Source organism: Patagioenas fasciata, chromosome 5, assembly GCF_037038585.1.
Source record: "Patagioenas fasciata isolate bPatFas1 chromosome 5, bPatFas1.hap1, whole genome shotgun sequence".
Lineage (NCBI taxonomy): Eukaryota > Metazoa > Chordata > Aves > Columbiformes > Columbidae > Patagioenas > Patagioenas fasciata.
In genome coordinates, this window is record NC_092524.1 from 30987565 (window position 1) to 31006320 (window position 18756).

At 40.6% G+C, this 18756-nt stretch overlaps 1 protein-coding gene across 1 annotated transcript in view; it reads right to left on the minus strand.

Annotated features, from left to right (window-relative positions):
* Positions 1–16460, minus strand: part of EHD4 (EH domain containing 4) — a 32917-nt gene extending 16457 nt beyond the window's left edge. The window contains exons 1-3 of the mRNA XM_065838377.2: positions 16156–16460; positions 8673–8849; positions 3414–3511 (exon numbers count right to left, since the gene is read on the minus strand). Coding sequence (XP_065694449.1) covers positions 3414–3511; positions 8673–8849; positions 16156–16391 — 511 coding nt within the window. The 5' untranslated portion in view covers positions 16392–16460. The remainder of the gene's footprint in view (positions 1–3413; positions 3512–8672; positions 8850–16155) is intronic.
* Between the last annotated feature and the right edge of the window lie 2296 nt (positions 16461–18756).

Here is an 18756-nt window from a genome sequence, read left to right on the forward strand (position 1 = left end):
GCGGGAAAGGTGTGTCAAGACAGACAGCTTTCAGTGTTGTACTCTGTGTATATTTTTGATCCTTCAGAAAGCGACCAGCTCCTCCATCCATGGCCTGGATGTCTTCCAGAGTTATAAATAAAACATGCTGGGAAGTGGTGCATATCCTGTATTTTTACATGGTCTCTTTACTGTCTTCCTGCATTTTTACAATGAAAGTTAACATTTGATTGCTTTGACAGTCTCAGAAGGTTTCAGCTTACTCCTAGTGATACCTGTCACATGTCATCATCATGCAGGTGTAAAACACATTCATAGATAAATAGTTAAGCAGTTGCTGACAGGAAGATGGGAAAAATCACCAGAAAAGAGTGAAGGTTTTACACTGGGGTCCCATAATGCTATTCTTCCAAACAAATTAAAGCATCACCAATAAGAAAAGTTGCTGCTCAGCAATGTTGGAAAAAAACTAAACTTCTGTAAAGATACTTCAAAAACTCAGATATGAACAAACATCAATAATGTGCAGAATAAAAAGCATTTCAGAATACTTATCAGGTGTTATGTCATATTCCATTACTGAATTATGAAAAATTTCATGTTGTAGATATTCTTTAGAAAATAGCATCAAAATTCATAAGAAAAACAAAAGTTTAAGAGAGAAACAGAAACCTAAAGTTTAAAAAATTTGAATTATAAAAGTTTGAAAAACAAAATTGTGAAAATAAATTTTGAATCAACACTTGTACGTTTACAGCTTTCCTGGCAAGCACAGAAAAGCATCCCTATGTTTAAGTCTGTAATCACCTTCACAGTGAAAGCAAATGGCAGTTCCCACAGTGAAGCACGCCAGCTGCAACCTTATTTCAGTGAGAAGCAGCCAGTAAGTTTAAGGGATAACAACATAGGTATGGAAGGAAAAAAACCCTTTGTTGGTCTGAAGGCGTACAAACAGAATCTGCTCTCACAGAGACACATTTAGTGAGAACAGAAAAATCCATCTTGTAGAATCCTGCTTACATTTGCACACAGTGATTTAAAAAGGAATCTAAGCAACTAAAACTTCAAAATGTGCTAAATTAGACTTGTAGCATCAATATGTCGAAGTCAGTCTGACTCCTTCAGGAAGCTGATCAGACAGGCCTTGCTGTGTGCAGCACCACAGGACAAGTCAAGTTCGTACTCAACAAAACCACCTGTATGGAAACTGCTTAAGCAGCCAAAAAGTCATATGTAGTAAATGTACCCGACTATGCAATACTTCAGACACAGGCGAGTGCAGCGTTGCCTAACCATAAGAGTATGCAATAGGTCGATACAGTGACTTGTATGTACTTCATGTATGCTGATACCTCAGTATGTGAAACCATAAACCCTGGCAGCAGTTGTCCTATAAACCTGGGGCACAGAGAGAACTGTGTTCTAAAGCTGACTTCCAAACCTTTTTTATGGTACAACCCCACTGGTTAAAGCTAAACAGCATACAGGAGAACCACATTTGTGATAAAAACTATGCCAAGTTACATAATCAGGACAATCCTTAACACATTAAAAAAAAAAATGAAATGCAAACTAGTCAAGTTAAAGTCTGTGAAGCAGGTAAGAGTTTGAGGTTATGACTGGGTACTGTCAGCTTCGGTGAAAGTCTACCATATCAAAGGGCAGGCCAGCTAGACCACAAAAACAACTGATAAGGCACATACCATCAAGAATTCTAAGCAAGGAAGGAACGATGGTTGTATGTTTTAAGCTACAAGAGCAATTCTAGATGACAGTGAAGAAACATGGTCCTTTATGCAACACAGGACTATCAGTGAAACAAACTGGATTGAAACAACTGTCCCACACGTGAAGTTTGGGACTTCCACAGCAATCCCTAAAGGTGTTGAATTTTGTCACACAATTGCTCACTTTTTCGGTGGTATATTAATATGATGCTCAAGGTTTTCTGCTTATTTCATGTGGACTTCCATACTGTTACAAAAGTGGTAGCAGATACTTGAATACTGCCAAGCATCATTTTCCCTTGATTTAGGAAGCAGAGAGGGAGAAACATGAGTCTGATTTTTCTTGGTGGAGAAAACAGGGAGCTGGAAATCAAAACAGAGAAGCAGGAGCAAGAAATTTAAGACTATCTTCCATTTTATCAGACTCTCTGCGTAAACTGAGACTTAAATATTTTGTGGACATGAGAAGATTAAAGATGATGAGTTATACACTTGGTCATTCCTGCCTAGAAATAAGAGTGCTGACTTGCAATATTTGTTTTACTCATCTGATTTGGCCACATTCAAGCCTTTGCTGGCACAGATATAGAGCACTCATTGCTGTTCTTCTCTGCTAGCTCACCGATGTATCACATATAGGAAAACACGGCTCTCACCACAATGAGTGCTTTACATGACTATATGAATATTAAGAGGACAAAAACCACATTCAGACACCGAACAAAGAATCCAGAAACAGCTGACTAAACAAACATAGTTTAGATTAGACTTCAATTACTCTCTTATTCTGTCAAGGCAAGACTATGGTTGCACAGCTGACACACGTAGTGCTCATTCCAGGATTTCCACAGAAAATCCCAGGTGTGACATGTTAAAGAACTGATTATTTCCCCCTCCCACAGTCGTAAAACACACAAGTTTCCATTCTTAAGCAAAGGTCTGAAAACAGAGGGCAGCATAAGCCACACAGTGGATCACTACCTTTTGCAACTCCACAGAAACCGCTGACAGGCACTTAAATGCAGCTGAAGAAAACAAGACAGAAAGTTATTTACATCATGCTGGTTTGTTTCAATATTTACTCAAAGACAGGCTAATCTCTTAAATAACATTTTAAAAGCAGGGTTCAGTTCTTCACAGAATTTCCATTTTATTGAAAAAAAAAAATCTAATTCCTTTCTCCTCCTGCTACCTTAAGTCTTTTGACTGAAAATTATATTATCACATGACTGAGCAACCTTAAGAAGGAAAACTAGCAGCTAAATACTTTACTTACAGGCCAAACCACTCAGTTTTTAAACACGACCAGCTTGAAGAGCTATAGCTATTATGAAACATTTCTTCATTCATGAACTTCAACAGAATAAGAGTCTATTCATTATTACTTTGGGGAAAGCAATTAAAATCAGGAAATAAGGCTTTTTCTTAAGAGTGTCAAAGCACTACTTAGACCATGCAATCATAGTCATTTGCAGCCATAGCAGCAAGGTGACAGAAATCCCAACCCCACCAGTTTTAAAGAGAAAAAATTCCAAACAGTACTTCCAGACTTGAAGCAGAGGTTTAACAGGCCTTGTAATAGGAGAGTTTGGGACTCACTGCCACTCAAAAGCACTGAAACAGGCCCCCAGCACATCAGGATGATGACCTGTCCAGTCCAGCAAAAGTAGCTGGTGAGCTTGGTTATTTTCAAGTCCTGCAACTCACCTCTGCTGATGCGCTGCTTCTCTCCAGAGAGAATGCCAGGGCTGTCAATGATACTGATGCTTTTCAGTACCTGGTTAGGTAACTGAGAACACATGAACCTGCAGGAAAGGAGAGAAAAAATGTTAACAATAGCTCTAGCTCATTTGTAGATTGTCCCTTGACAGCTCCCCTTTATTTATCTGCTTTTAGAAAGACTCAAGGTGTCTCATGTTTGGCAACCATACATGTTTAAGAAAATGAAATGTAAACAGACAGCTTCTCAAAAAAAGAAAACGCAGGAAAACCTCATAAAACTGTATATCTAAGTGCTGATAAAACTCCAAGTTTTGCACAAGCTGACAGCATGGGCCATACACGCAAGATTAAGAAGGCTGCACAAAACAAAAACATTTTGCTAGGACTAAAATTAGTATCTACAAGAAACAATCCTTCATGTACTCCAACTTTTGCCCAAATTCAAAGATATTCAAAAGAAAGGGGAAGCAGGCAGAAAGCCATAATGACAACACGTTTATATTCCAGCTACTGGCAAGTCAGTCTCTCAGCTCCTCCAGCCGCGTTTGAGCAGTCCCTGTCTCTAACCCGCCACCTTCCTTAGGTGGGGCTTGCAAAGGACTGAAAAACAACAGTATTTCTCACACAAACTGAGCAAAAGCTTTCACGCTGCCAGAATCAAGAGTTCAAATTACACACAGCGGGCACTAAACAATAACCTCCTGCGTCTGCAATGGGAGACGAATTCAATAGTGGTATTATGAAAAATAAATAATTCACGGAGCCTTTGAGAGTTGTGCAGAATACTTCACGTGTTAAATTCAAACTACTCTGATGCTTCTCGGACAGTTCATGACTGAAGAACTTCCCTTCATCATAAACTGCCTTTAAGAGATCTGCATAAGAGTTTAATCTTCTTATCGGGTGGCAGCCAAAGACTGTACTAACACTCAGTGTAACCCACCCTGCTCTGAGAAGCCGAGGAGCTCGGGGGCCCTTCTCCAGGAGGCAGCCCGGCAAAGGGCTGCATTGCAGGCTCGGGCTGTAAGATGGTTGCCCTGCCTTAACCCATCGCTTCAGGAGGCACGCCATCTCAAGAAATAGGGTCCCATCGACAAGCAAATCTTAACTGTGCCAAGGTCAAACAAGAACTTTAAGACCAAAGATAAATCTGAGTTAGAAAGAGTTCTGGCAGTCAAATGCTAGACACAAAATGTAAGATATATTAACATTTGGAAGCTACTGTTGGACAGATAATGATCCAGATGATGAAAAAGAAATCAGGAAGGAAAAAAAATGCTTACACCTCACTTGACCTTGTAAATAACGAGTCTGTCACAAAGGCACAAAGCATCCCTTCTTGGGTATGACAGAAACAGCAGCATCAGCCATGCCCCTTCCTGAAACCCAGGAGAGGATAAGGAAACAGCGGCCAGCTGATAAAATCCTACAGTATGTAAACCACACTACACTTTTTTTTTTGTGGAACATCAGGTGTAGAAAATATCACATATCCTGGATGAAATTTTTCCATTAAGGCTAATTTTCTACAAGCTTAGAAGATGCTTTTGAAAGATCAGTGAGGTACTATTGAATAAAATAACATTTTTTTAACTTTCCAAAACCTAAATGAAACACTACATTAAAGCAAAAAACCCACATTTTGTAGATGCACAGCACATGTGAATAAGAGACAAAGAAAATACATTTGACCACATCAATCATTACAAAAATGTACATCACTAGTATACATAACATGAAGTTCACAGGTTTGGAACATTGTAAAAGCTGAATTTTTTAAATCATTATTCCACTTTAAAAAGCCCAGCACCTGCTTAGTATCAGTGAGATGTTTCTAGGCCTATCTTACAAGACAACAGGCACCATTATTTCATCTGAACAACATGGCAGTATCTTGACTCAGGCACCACCAAAACTGCGGCAGCTGGAAAAGACTACGCAAAAAAAATATAGATCTACAGGCCTAAGAAATTGAAAGACACTGCAGTCTTCACAGCAGCCATTAGTGGCAAAGTGAAAAGGAAAGTATATAGGAAAATAATATGAACTAGAAGGATCAACTCAGAATTAATGACTGTAGCTTTTAGAACATATCCATAAACTAAAGACTACAGAAGGGTTAAAAATCTTGGTAACTAATATCACAGACAACTTAAAACTGTAAGGTTAATTGTATACGAATATCTCTTTTCAACTTTGAAATCTGGTTCTGAACCACTATTTCTTACATGGCCTGTATGAAGTATGATTTTTCAGTTCTGTCTCATGAAAAAGAAAAATACATACTGTCTACCTTAATGACAACAGACATTCGCAAAAAAAAACCTTTATAAAAGTAGTTGTGTGAATGAGATTACTGTAACTGCTTGTGACACATTAGACCCCCGATATTGTCATGTTTTTAATGAAAGACTTGCATTTGTTCAGCCTGGAGAAGGCTCTGGGGAGACTTTATTGCAGCCTTTCAGTACTTAAAAGGGGCCTGTAAGAAAGATGTGGACAGACTTTTTAGCAGGTGCTGTTACGACAGGACAAGGGGTAATGGTTTTAAACTAAAAGAGGGAGATTCAGATTAGACATGAGGAAATTTTTTTTTACAATGAGGGTGGTGAAACACTGGTCCAGGTTGCTCAGAGAGGCGGTAGATGCCCCATCCCTGGAAACATTCCAGGCCAGGCTGGACAGGGCTCTGAGCAACCTGATCTACTTGAAGATGTCCCTGCTCATTGTATGGGGGTTGGACTAGATGACCTTTGAAGGTCAGACTATTCTATGATTCTACAATTATTATAAAACTATTATTAAAGAAAAACAGTGATACTAAACTATCCTTGCAAAAGTTACATTGATTGCAAAAATGAAATAATCAATTTTGTAATAATCTGTTGATTTTACTGTTTTTTTAGATTAACTTTGTATGACTCAAAGAATCTAGTAAGAATGTACACTCCTTTTTGTGTCCATTCAGATATCCCTTAGAATAGAGCAGGACCACGTGCTGCTTCTCAGCAGCACCAGTTTACCTCCATGATCTTCAAGCATCCTGCAATATTCTTTCTTCACTTACTTTAACCAGTATCCAAGGGAACACTGGGTCCTGTCCCCGTCTCCTTCCCCACACAACTTTCCTTAAAAGCACACAGGAGAAGTAAGAGAAGATTTGACACTCCGGAGCCTTACAGAGACATTTATCACAAGCAGTGAGATACGGGGAGGAAATAAGAAAGGGCCACGGAAAAAAAGAGGCAAGGTAACATAAATCAGTATGGGTAATTAGTAAGTACAAGCCTTGATTGAGCTACTGTGTTCTTGTTTTCAGTTTCTCCATTACCTCAGTCACGATTTCCTTTCATATTACATTTAGACGAAAAGGGCACTTGACTTCACAGTCTAAGCGCCTGTAGGATTGTGAAATCATTAAAAAAAAGCAGCACACAGGGCTGAGAGGGAGAAAGAAGAACAGATAAAAATATTAAAATGAAGGTAAAGAAATGTAATATTTGGTATAAAACACTGTCACTGCCACTATGGCAAATGAGAGAGCAAAGTAAAATATGTAGTATGATTGCACATGAAGATGACACAGAATTTACTCAAAGATACTGAAATAAAGCCCAAGGCATTTTCAGCTATGTAAAGTAGGAAAGAGAAATTAGTTGACAGTTTTGAAAAAAACAGAAGCAGCAATATGAGCAGAGTGGCAGAAGAAGCCTGGTGTGAGGGGAATATAGGTACCTAGATCTCCACTGCAAAACTAAGGAGCAAATGTCAATGTTGGGTAAGATAAGGCCGTTTACAGCACTGCACTATAATAATAACACAGTCACCAAAATAACTGGAATAATTTAGTCAGTTACTTGGAATGTACATCTTTTTAGATGGCAAAAAATCTTGATTGCCTAAGATTCATGACCTGACACAACTAGCTAGACAGATAATTTAGCAAAAAAATCATGTAACCCATTCATCCAAACATTTAGTATCACTGCATGTTCTATGTCAATATTTCAATATTTTACAAAATACTATTTACAGTGTAATATAATTGACTTTTCATAGACAGCACAATGGTAGGCAAAGGAAGGAACAGAATAATGATCTGGAGGACAAAACTTAGCCAACAATCTCACAGAAAAGGGTCTTGGATCACAAAATTATTATTAAAAATAGGACTTGACCGCAGCTTCACACAGTACATGTTCTTATCTCTCAGCAAAGCGATAGCCAAGGCAACTATAAGCAGCTATAAACTTTCCTCTGTGAATAAGCACAGTGAGAGATAAGGCTGTACATGATGAACTTTTAACACGTATGCCAGTGTTTATCGGCCAAACAGGAAAGTTTATTGTTAAAAGAGAACCAATTTAGATTAATTGGCTTGCGAAACTAGGCCTCTATGTCAAGCTATCATCAAATACAGGAAGAAAACAAAGTGATTACTCACACAATGCGAGCAAAGTTATTAATAAACTTTTAACTGGAAATACTTAGCCTGCTACTTAAGTTACCCATGGCAATATTCAGTCCCTGAACAACTCTCCCCTTTTTCGCAAATACCCAGCAGCCATCCAGAAGCTAACGCTATCATCCTGGTCTGTGGGACTGCTTGAAGACCAGCTACTTAAAATTACACACTTAACAGCCTGAACATGTACTTTATACAGAAGGCATATTCAAATATTCTCCATTCTTGTGGGACTTTTTGCAAATCCCAGTAACTGACAACTTTAAAGAGTTATACCAAGAACTGAGACCAACATAAAGGAACAAGACAAAGGGAAAAGATTAAAAACTACCATCCAAAAAAAGGGAAAGAGTACTAATCTATCACTTTTACTGAGCAGGGAAATTTATGCCCAAATTGATCCTGAGTTTCAGCTGGCATAATGCCTTACAAAGAAGTTAGCTGGTGGAACATTTCAGAAGTTTTCTGTGAACTGGAACAATGATTTTCTGTTCTAATAACTGAATACATAAAAAATTATATATAAAAAGGTAAGGAGTATTTATAAGTTTTTACCAAGTGTACACAGCTCTATGTTAGTATGACCCTACCTAGGCCTCTTGTTTTTTAATTCACTTAAACTGCCACCACTACTGTTTGCATTTGAATATTTATTCCATGCTGCTCAAAACAAATACAGCAGAGAAAACTTAATTTCTAGAAAACACTGATGCATGAAGATGGTATCAAGTAGAAATTTTAACATAGAAATCAAAAGACAGCAAGCAAACAGGTCTTACCTGTTCAGGAAAGCATTTCCAAAGCGGCTCAGTTTGCGGAATGGCTTCTTAGGATCCACAACTAGGGCATTTCCAGGAACACTTCCTTCTGAATCTCCGTACATCACAGCAATAAAAGAATCTGTGGTGGGCTCTGGACCAATCCGCATGCCCGGAAAGTCTTGTTCAAGCAGGTATCTAGAGATGGAGAATACATAAAGAAATTGAATGAATGACTGGGAACTACAGCAAAACAAATACCTATAATTCACTCGAAAATTCCCAAGGATAGACACACTCTAGAATAATAAAGTTCGATTTTTCCTGCATTTCATTATTTCTATTAAGTAGAGAGGGAGAAAAAAAACAAACCAAAACAACCACCACGACTGAATTTCAGTTTTTCACAACTAGATAAAACGATAAAGTAAATCCCTTTACAAAAACAGGGTGGAAGGGTTCCCTCAACCGCAGCACCTGAACCACCCAAGCAAATGCCTCTACCAATGATCCCAGTGCTGTAGGTTACACTACAAGACATTGCTGCTTTTGTGTGTGTTTTCAAGCCTATACAAGTGCTGCTGGTACTAAAAGGGAGCGGTGTGAAACAGCACAAGCAGCATCAGTTTGCTGACAGATCTAACCCTTCGATGAACTCAGTATGATTTTAATAACTTTAACTCATCTTACCACAGACAGAGATAACACCATTACTAGACAATACAGTTTTATATCTGTTTGGGAGTGTGGAAAGGATTTTTTTTCTTTTGACCCACATAGCAAAAAGTAATTGTTAGCTAAGTCAGACTTGTAGAACTTAAAGCCTAACAGTAATGTACTTCCAAGAGGTATCAAGTTGGGCAGTGCTCTACCAACAAAAACCATCTTGCATCTCCCTTTGAGCAATCCACCCAGAGATGCAGACAGCACACACCCAGTGGACCAAGTCCTGACTTTCCAGACAACACGGTCTCAAACGAAGGATGCGCATATTTAAATGCTAAAACTTAATGGAACCGGATCATGTATTTACAGAAAAAGCCTGTCTGCATCTCTCCCTGGATGGCACGAAGGAAGCAGAGAAGCCCCAAGTCTACCAAGCAAGCCTCCAGCTTACAATATTCTCCAGCCTACGCTGTGGTACTGGCACTTTTCAAAAACAGCACCAGACAGCCCTGCTTAACTTTAAATAATGAGTGCTGTTGTCCTCATTCACAACAGCACCATCTTGAAAATGTTTACCTCAAGACTAAGACCAAATTATTTTCAAGTATGCTGTAATTCGACATTATAGGAGCATTACAATTCTCCAATTCAGTCAAGTCACTTAGTAAGTATTAATATCACGGGTTTCATGTCACCATGGAGTTCTTAAAAAAAACTCCACCATTTTAACCAACTACAATTTAACTTTTTACATAATTGAAGCTGGATTTAAACACGAATTCTTCAGACACAGATCGTGATCCTACATCCAATGACAGCACTAGTTAGATTTAAGCACATCTATATTAACAACAGCCTTTGACTAGCAGGTCTGTTCTGGTCCTTAATCCAACAGCACTATGCCCATTCTGCTATCATTTCATAAACCAATATTGATTTGAGAGGACTTGCAGGTTGCTTTTGCTGCAAAAAACCACATTCTACAAATTAGTTGTACTTGCTGAAAAATCTCTGTTTGTCTTTAATTTAAATACCCAAACATTCACAGACTTTATAGATCGGCGCACAGAAGCTGAATTTAAGGAATTAAATATATACTATGCATTTCAAAGATCCTTTTCCACTGTCCTTAGCAAACTGGCTCAAATCAGCTCAAGCTATGATCTGGGAAGCTTAAAGCACAGAACAGTTATTTACATTAGATTTACTGCAGCTTTCTGCTGCCAAACAAATGAAAAAAATGCCAAAGCTAAAAACTGTGGGAAAGAAGGAACACAAGAACAGTCACGCCAGAACATGCCCAAGTCGATTTGTTCTACTTCTAGAATAAGCTGTACCTAATATGCAGTAACAGGGAAATAAAATTAACCCCTCTCCAAAAGAAAACAAACAAACAAAACAAAACACACCAACACTCAAACCTTTCTGCACATGCCAGCATGTACAACGCAGCTTTACAAATTAGATCATGTATCAAAATGAAGACAAAATTCTTTAGATAGCTCAGCAGTTGAACAATTTATGCATGGAAACCCAAAACTTTCAAATGTCATAGCAAAGAGCTAAACATGCAAAACAAACAAACAAAAAAAAGTGTGTTTCTGCCTCCTCACAGAACGCCATTGCAGACTAGAGTCCTCTAAAACAGGATGCAATGGCTAACTCAAAGAGTTACTACAATTTTCCACTAAATCCATCATTGATTTTGAAAGATCAATTTTATTTTTAATTTCTAAAATAAGGTTTTTAACTTGCCGTGATAAAATGTTCTACTTCAAAGTCTCTCAATTCTGCTTTTCCTCCCTGCCCCTCTTTTAAAAGAGAAAGGATCTCTGAGACTCATCACTAAGTTCTTCCCTTGGTATGAACTGCCATTCCCAGACTTCTGCTGACAGAGACAGCAACTCATGAGGTGGCAACACACATAACCAGCTTTCAGAGCAGCAGTGAAGAACACTGTACTCAGACACACTCAAGAGAAGTCGCAGATCCCAAGTCACAGAAAACTACATTATGGGATCTGAATGCAGAATAGGACAACTCCAGGATAACAGGATAATTGCTACGCATCGTGAAGCTCATAAACCTGCCAGGCATGGTTGTGGATATTCAGTGGTGGTCGTCTTTTACATGACTAAAAAAAAATCTCATAGCCTGCTTGTGAAGTTGCTACACCCATAAAGCTTGCAAAATTTCCAATGAGTTGGAAGTATGGAGCACCTTTCAGGATTTCCAACATCTGTATCTTCCGCTTGGAACTCAACAGTGCAAATTCGGATTCACTGTTTATTGAAATGACTAAACAAGATTAAAGTGCTACTGAACTGCAATGATACTTCCAAGTTAATGCCATAGATGGAGCTTTAAATAAAACAGGTTTTTGTAGTGATAACAATCCAGGAAAGCAAGACCTCCTTCCAAATACCGAGTCCCACCCAACAGCCACAGTGCTGAGCCTGGTACAGCTATTCCACAGGCATAGAAAACATTTTGCAAGGCAGGTACTTTCCATTAAGAGGGGTCACAGTTGCACATCAAGAATCAGTACAGACTAAAATAAACTCCGGCTCTTGAGCACAGGCTGTACAAGCTGTATCACACTTCTCAGCATGAAAATATCAGTTTCACTTAGCCACACAAAAGGGATGAGCAGTCTTCTGTAAACTGAAAAGCTATAAATGTTTTTCTACAGTATGCTATACTAACACGGGCAAATACCTGGATTTTCAGTATCTACAATTGCGTGCCCTCCTCAAGAGTTTTCAGCAAAGCGGGAGTTCAAAAAGGTTCACAGGAAGAATGCTTAAAAATAGTGAAGTCCCAAAGACCGTCTAGATCAAACAACAGACATCCTGTTGACTCCTCTCCCTTTGTTTTTACCTGGGCTATAACCTTTCTGCTTTGCCAATAAACACTCATCTATGTTCCTTTGCAAGATCTACAGCCAGACTATGGGAATCTGGTTTAGGAAGTTCCAGAGATAGCAAAGATTACTTGCAGTTTTGGATACTGATAATCATCTGAAATCTAAATGCTGTAGTTAAGCCACACTAATGCACGAACACACATGAGCTGGAAGGAGCAGCATGTGGCAGGGATACTGTGTGATGCACAAACAAACTCAAGTCTCCTTTCAATAGGCTGCTTGCTCATCTCCATACTACGTGCTGCACCTGATCCTCCACATTTTTTTTTAACACAACAAAACTAGCAGGTGCTTGCTTTAGTGTAAGAATTCTGCTCCAAATAACTAAAATAAAACTTTCACGTAGAGCTAGTAACAAAGAAGTTCCAGCTTTCACCCAAAGAAATGAAGGGGGACGTTTTCTCCCCAGAAGAAACAGATGCAGCCCAATCTTGCCATAAAAGCGATCACACACTCCGTGCAGATTCCAGATACTATGCATATAAAAGTGTGCTTTCACACAACCCAGCCCTGGCTGACTTAAACAGAAGAAGTTTTAACATTTTAACCTCTGAGCAATACCTCTGAGCAAAGCAAAAGCACAGCCTGGCAAGTTGAGGAACTTACTTCTGTTTTTCCTCATCTTGATAAGTTATTCTAAAAAAAGTCACTCTCTTACACTTTGAAAATATAAATAAGTTAAACATGATTAGACCAGAAGTTTAATTCATTGTTAGGAGGAAAGAAAAAAGGTCAGGAACTACAAACTCGCATTGACCAGCTCTTTTCTCTTCCATACAATTCTCCTCTCCTGTCTCTCTTTTCCCCACTTCTTTCTCTAAAGTAGCCAGGAAAAACCGAGAGAACTATAGAAGCTGTAAGGCTAAGCAGCTCACATGCAAGATAAGCATTTGGCTCTCACCCATCCTCCCACCCCATTTTAAACAATTGGACAAGTATTAACATTTGGGCCTGGATGTATTTGTTTGAGTTGTCAGCATTGTTAGATACTTAAATAAAACAATATCACCACACTACACCCTAGACAGCAAAGCTGGCCGGTTTCACTGCATTGTTCCAAGTGCAAAGAGAATAAACAGCATCAAGTGAAAAACCAGAAGAGCTGTTAGAAACCTGGAAGCATTTGTTTGCATATCTTACTCCCCAGGGATATTCAGTCTTTGCTAGATCAGTATTTTCCATGAAGACTCCGTGGAAGGAACTGGGTGGATGTGGATGTGTCTGAGGTATGAAAATGTGAAGTTCTCACGATAATGTCTAAATCAAAGTAAATCTCAAATGATCAGCTAAACAAAATTGTTATGTTCACACATAAACACTTAAGTAGATCTAGTATGCTCTCCTAACTTGAGATGGAAAAATCTGGAACAAAAAGCAATTTTAATTAAGATTGAAAATGTTTGCTTGTCTAAAGGCTAACAGGAAAAAAAACGGAGTCAAACTTAATTCTAAGATAAACTATGCGCAATAAACCCGGAATTATAACAATCCTGAGAGTGTATGACATTTTTCCATGTGAAATCCAGTCTACTAGAGGGGAAATTTATTTGTGACTGACCAGGACACAACAATATTTTCCCATGTTTTCTTCCAAGTTTTGCCTTCAGCACACGAACACTTATCTTTTTTGCTTTTCTTTTTCTCCTCTAAATTGGATTTTGGGTAACAGTCACTGTGACACTATTATCTAAGTTGCTGTCCGTCTTGAATGGAGCATTTTTTCGTGCTGGTTCAGACAATTATTATCTATTCTGTAGCAAACACTGATGTAATGAATGTTCATCATGGTGAGGTCAGACCATGGTCCTTTAGAAGCAGCAACAGCTGTTCTAGTACTGATTTGGACTCAACAGTCAATTCTGGTCTTCTACAATGCCTAATAAAGGGCTTAAACCACTCTGCAATCTACCTAAAATGGGGACAGGAGAAAGAGGTAAATGGGTGAAAAGAAGGACACATCGTGGTAGGAGTCACCTCCTCCACTGAGTCGGATATTTTAATGAGAAAACATGTTTGAAAACTTTATCTCTGTCAAATTTGTCTGAGTATCTTTGACCACCAGTGCTCAATGCTTAAAAAGAAAAACACTGGAAATAGCTGTAATAAATGATACTTATTTTCTCAGACTGTACATTAGTATCAGACAACCCTCTTGCTCTGTATTTTATGGTTAAAGTGGTAAGTTACTCACAAAGCAATGGCATCAAAAATACATCTAATGCACTGCAAGGAATATCAGTGTTTCTAAGTACAATACTGACTTGCATTCCAGTCAAATATGAGCAACTGTAAAGGACAAAAAAGTTGAATGTCCATAAATGAAGAACGTGTGTTCTCATCTGAGGCAAACTCCCACAGGATGGGAAAACTGCAAATGACACAGCAACTCAGCTGACAAGCACAACAGGTCTTGGTACATACATATTTAGGACCGTTTCGTCTCCCTATTGCCCATGCTCTCACCATCCTGTCCATAAGCTAGTTAACACTTATCTGGAAATATACACAGACTAACAAGGTAGCTGGACTTTTAAAGAAGAAAACGAATCAGCAGAAATGTTAGGTAAGCCCCAACCCTGTTTGCAGGAATGGGGTAATAACTGGTAAAGAAACAAGTTCAACTTTAAGCTTCTAGTTGTAAAACCAGAAAATAAACATGATTGACTCATATCTGAAGAGCTCTCAGGTGAGTAAAGGTAAACACTACTCAGCAATGGAAAAGAAGGGAGGTTGGTCTTTCACACTGTAAAAAGGAAACTCTCATGGCAAAGCTGCAGTAACCTTTGGAACTGCAAGAGAAACATTTGTAAAATTTACAGAAGCATTATAATCAATACAGATATAATAAGTAGGTCAAAATTTGATCAAACTGACCTCTCAGTGCCTTTTGCAGAGTTTTATGTAACATTAGACTGATTTGTAAGGGGCATATGAGAGGCAAACACATTCAAATATACGCAAAATATTCACAAGCTCGTAATACCTGAGGCACTCTTCAGTTTCCTAAAATCAATTACCAAGGAATATGACAGGCAGCACAGACAGAAAATACTGCAACAGCAGCAACCTTGTTAAGCTGCCTTATCACTGATATCGCTTGTTCAACGCAATTGACCAAATGAGTTGGGGGGGATGGGACGGAACGGAGGACTTTCCAGACACCACGTGTTTTTTATCCCCAAAACTGTTGTCACGTTTGTCTCTTATATTCACATCTAATCTATGCATTAAACCACTTTTGGGAACGAATGGGAGGAGATAAGGTTAAACGGTCTGTGATAGCCGATACAGGCACACCGTTTTAACGAGAAGTACCTGTGTTTCCTTTGAAATAATTTACAGATCAAAAAAAGTTAAGAGGAAGTAGCCAGCGACGTTACACGTTCTCAGCAGAATATGAAATCGAGCTAATACTCTTCACCAGGAAGTTGGTAGGAGTCACAGAGAGCGTAACAGCCCAGGGAGCGGCACCCATCCTCGATACAGCATGGGACACACCCGGAGAAGCCTCCACAGCTCGGTAAGGACACTCACAGCTGCCACCGGGCTGTCACCACTCGCCCGGACTCCCAGCAGCCAGACGTCGGCCCTGCGGTCCCCGTTGCTGTGCATTAGCCGCCCTTCACCGCGACGGGCGCTCCCCGCTCCGCGACTCGGCTCGGCTCGGCTCGCCGTAGGGGGCGGCCAGGCGGGGCGGCCGCTGCCGCCTGGGGAGGGCTCGCCGCGGGTCGCGCTGCTAGCGCGTAGGAGGCATTTACCTTGCGGCAAAACGCCCCGGGCAGGAGGTGAGCGGGGATTACCAAGCAGGCGGCGGGGGCGAGGCGGACAGGGCGCCGACGGGCGCTCCCCGAGCGGGGCTAGGCGCGGCGGCGGCCTCCGGAGAAGGAACCGCGCAGCAGCGGGGGCGCCTACCGTATGAAGGTGGTCTTGCCGGTGCTGTACTGCCCCACCAGCAGCACCATGGGCTTGTTCTCGAAGTCGGCCTCCTCCAAGGCGGGCGAGTGGAAGTCATGGAAGCGGTAGTGCTCCTCCAGCGGCAGCAGCTTGCGGAGGTAGAGGTCCCGCAGCCCCCCGGTCACCGTCTGCACCACGTCGGTGCCGCCGCCGCGCTCCCGCCCGCCGCTCTGCTTCCCCAGCCAGCTGAACATCGCTCCGCCGCCAGCGCCCGGCCGCGCTCTGCACCCACCGCCGCCTCTCGCGCACGCAGCCGCCGGGACGGGCGGGCTGAGCCGGCGCGGGGGCGGTGCCAGCACCGCGCCTCGCCCGGCCGTACGTGCCTTTGGTGGCTGGTGGGTTTGTGCAGGGTTTCGTTGGGGTGGGGTGTGGCTATTTTTCAGAACCAGAGGGTTTTTTTATTTTTGTTTTTAGCCACAAATCCGCCTCTGGAGGTTGATTGTACCTGTGCTGCTCTTCCGCTCTAGAATTTCAGGCCCTTGAAATGAAATCTAGAAACCCTTTAACAACTCGGATGTGAACACAGAATTGCCCAAATGCTTTTCATGGTTTCCTGGTGATGGTTGCCGCCTTTAGATGTCACAGAAGTGTGTGACTAAGAGCCGTGGGGGTTAGCTACGTTATTAGGCAACTATTTTAAGCACTGAAAATTCTTAGTATAACACTGAAAATTTGCTGTGAGACCTGTAGCAGATAAAGCCGTTAGTTTTAACCTTAGGTTTTGTTACTGTGTTAAGCCGTGTGAGAGGATCACCTTTTCCATTGATTTTACAAGAGATTTTAATAGAATACAATACCATATTCACTAAAACATTGAAGAAATCAGTAAAAATAATATATTTTTCTGTGACATAGAAGTTTGTCTGTGCCCGCTCATTCCTTAAAAAACAAAAGTTTGGGCTCCCAGTTAAAAAAAAAATTATGAGGGTTTTTGTTTTTTTTTTTCCTAAATGTGTGTGTAGACATCACGTTAGAAATTTATCTTTTGTGTTACATACGACCTTGTCTCCTTTGCAACAGCCTTATCATCTACTGATTCACGTGTTTAGCCATGTACCTTTCTTATTTCTGATTTCCATGTTGAATACTACCTTTTCCCTATATGCTCCAGCTTTTTCTAAATACATCAGCAGGTTTAGATGTGCCATTTCCATCTCCCTCCTCCCTGTGCTGTTCCTCAAAGAACAGCTGTTAGGCTTTAATAATGCTCACTCCTGAGCATTTAACCACTCTGCCTTTTCTTGGTTCCTTGCTTCACATTTTATTTAGGGCTGTGCATGTGTTTTGCAACTTTTTTGTTGCAATTTCCATGCTGAGTCTAAAGATTTTACACCGTTTCATGTAGGGTCTTGCTGACTGGTTTCCTCATTTTTTTTTTAAATCCCGTTTTTGTAGTTTGGCTTTGCATTCCTTTCGTTTTCATGACTTTTCCCCATAGGTTATTCCATAGGTAATTAATTTATCCTTGCAGTTACTTACATCTTCTCCATGTTACTTCAATAATCCCTTTTAAATGAGTCCTGTATCACCACATCTTTAGGAGTTCTGGCTACTGCTGATCATTTATTATCTGCAAAACTATCTGAGCTGTGGAAGATGGAAGTGCTGCAGCTGGGAGTGAGGCTGCTTTCCCACTCACCTTTGGTGCATTCAGTATTTACTGACCGGAGAACATCACAGAAAGAGGGCAGGTACAATACTGTCTCAGACGGTCCTAGCCTCTGGGAACTGATGATTCAGTGCAGGACTGTGGAGCCTTTGTATTTTTCAGTCCTTAAAATTTTTCCAGTGAATACGCTCATCAGTTTTTATGAACTCATAAACTTTTATCAACAGCAACATCAGGGGCAAAGAGGTCTGTGACTTAATTACCTGTTGTGTGCAGAACTACCTCATTTGCTTAACTTTGAATTTGCTGCTTGGTAGTTTTTTCTGACCCTGTCCAGGTCTTTTGTTGGGAGGAAAGGTGCACAGTCGCTCCCTGTTCGTCTCCCACAGGGCACCCCAGATTTCATAGACCTCTCTCTTCTCTGCCTTTTACTCTTCCTGTCCTTTCTCTATGTTGCAGATTCCTTATCTGTTCACTCCTTGTGTGGAAGCCGTTCCACTTCTTTGATCAGCCCTGGCGTTTTCCTCTGTATTCTTGTTGAATAGAGAGAAGTCAGAGATACCGAATAATTATTTCTGTTCCACTGTACTCTTTTCGAAACTGGGTAAAGTGGTCATTGTTCTCTGTGACTCCTTCATGGCTGCTGGAAAGCGCCAGGAAGGGCAGGGAAGTGTTTGCACTCACACACCTCATTGTGCTTGTCTTCAGGCTTCCTGCCTAGATGCTTCCTGCTGTCAGTGGGATCATTTTTGCCCTTCAGACAATAAAACTGTAACTGTATACGGGAACCTGGGAGTGCTTCCAGATTCCCAGGTCTGGCTGTGCCCTCTGGCTACATCCCGTCCTATATTGCAATGAGATCCAGTGTGCATCAGCATGACTACCGTCCTTGCTCTCGTTTCCATGGGAGGTAAACCCTGGGCATGCAGCCCATACAGAAGCTGTATGGG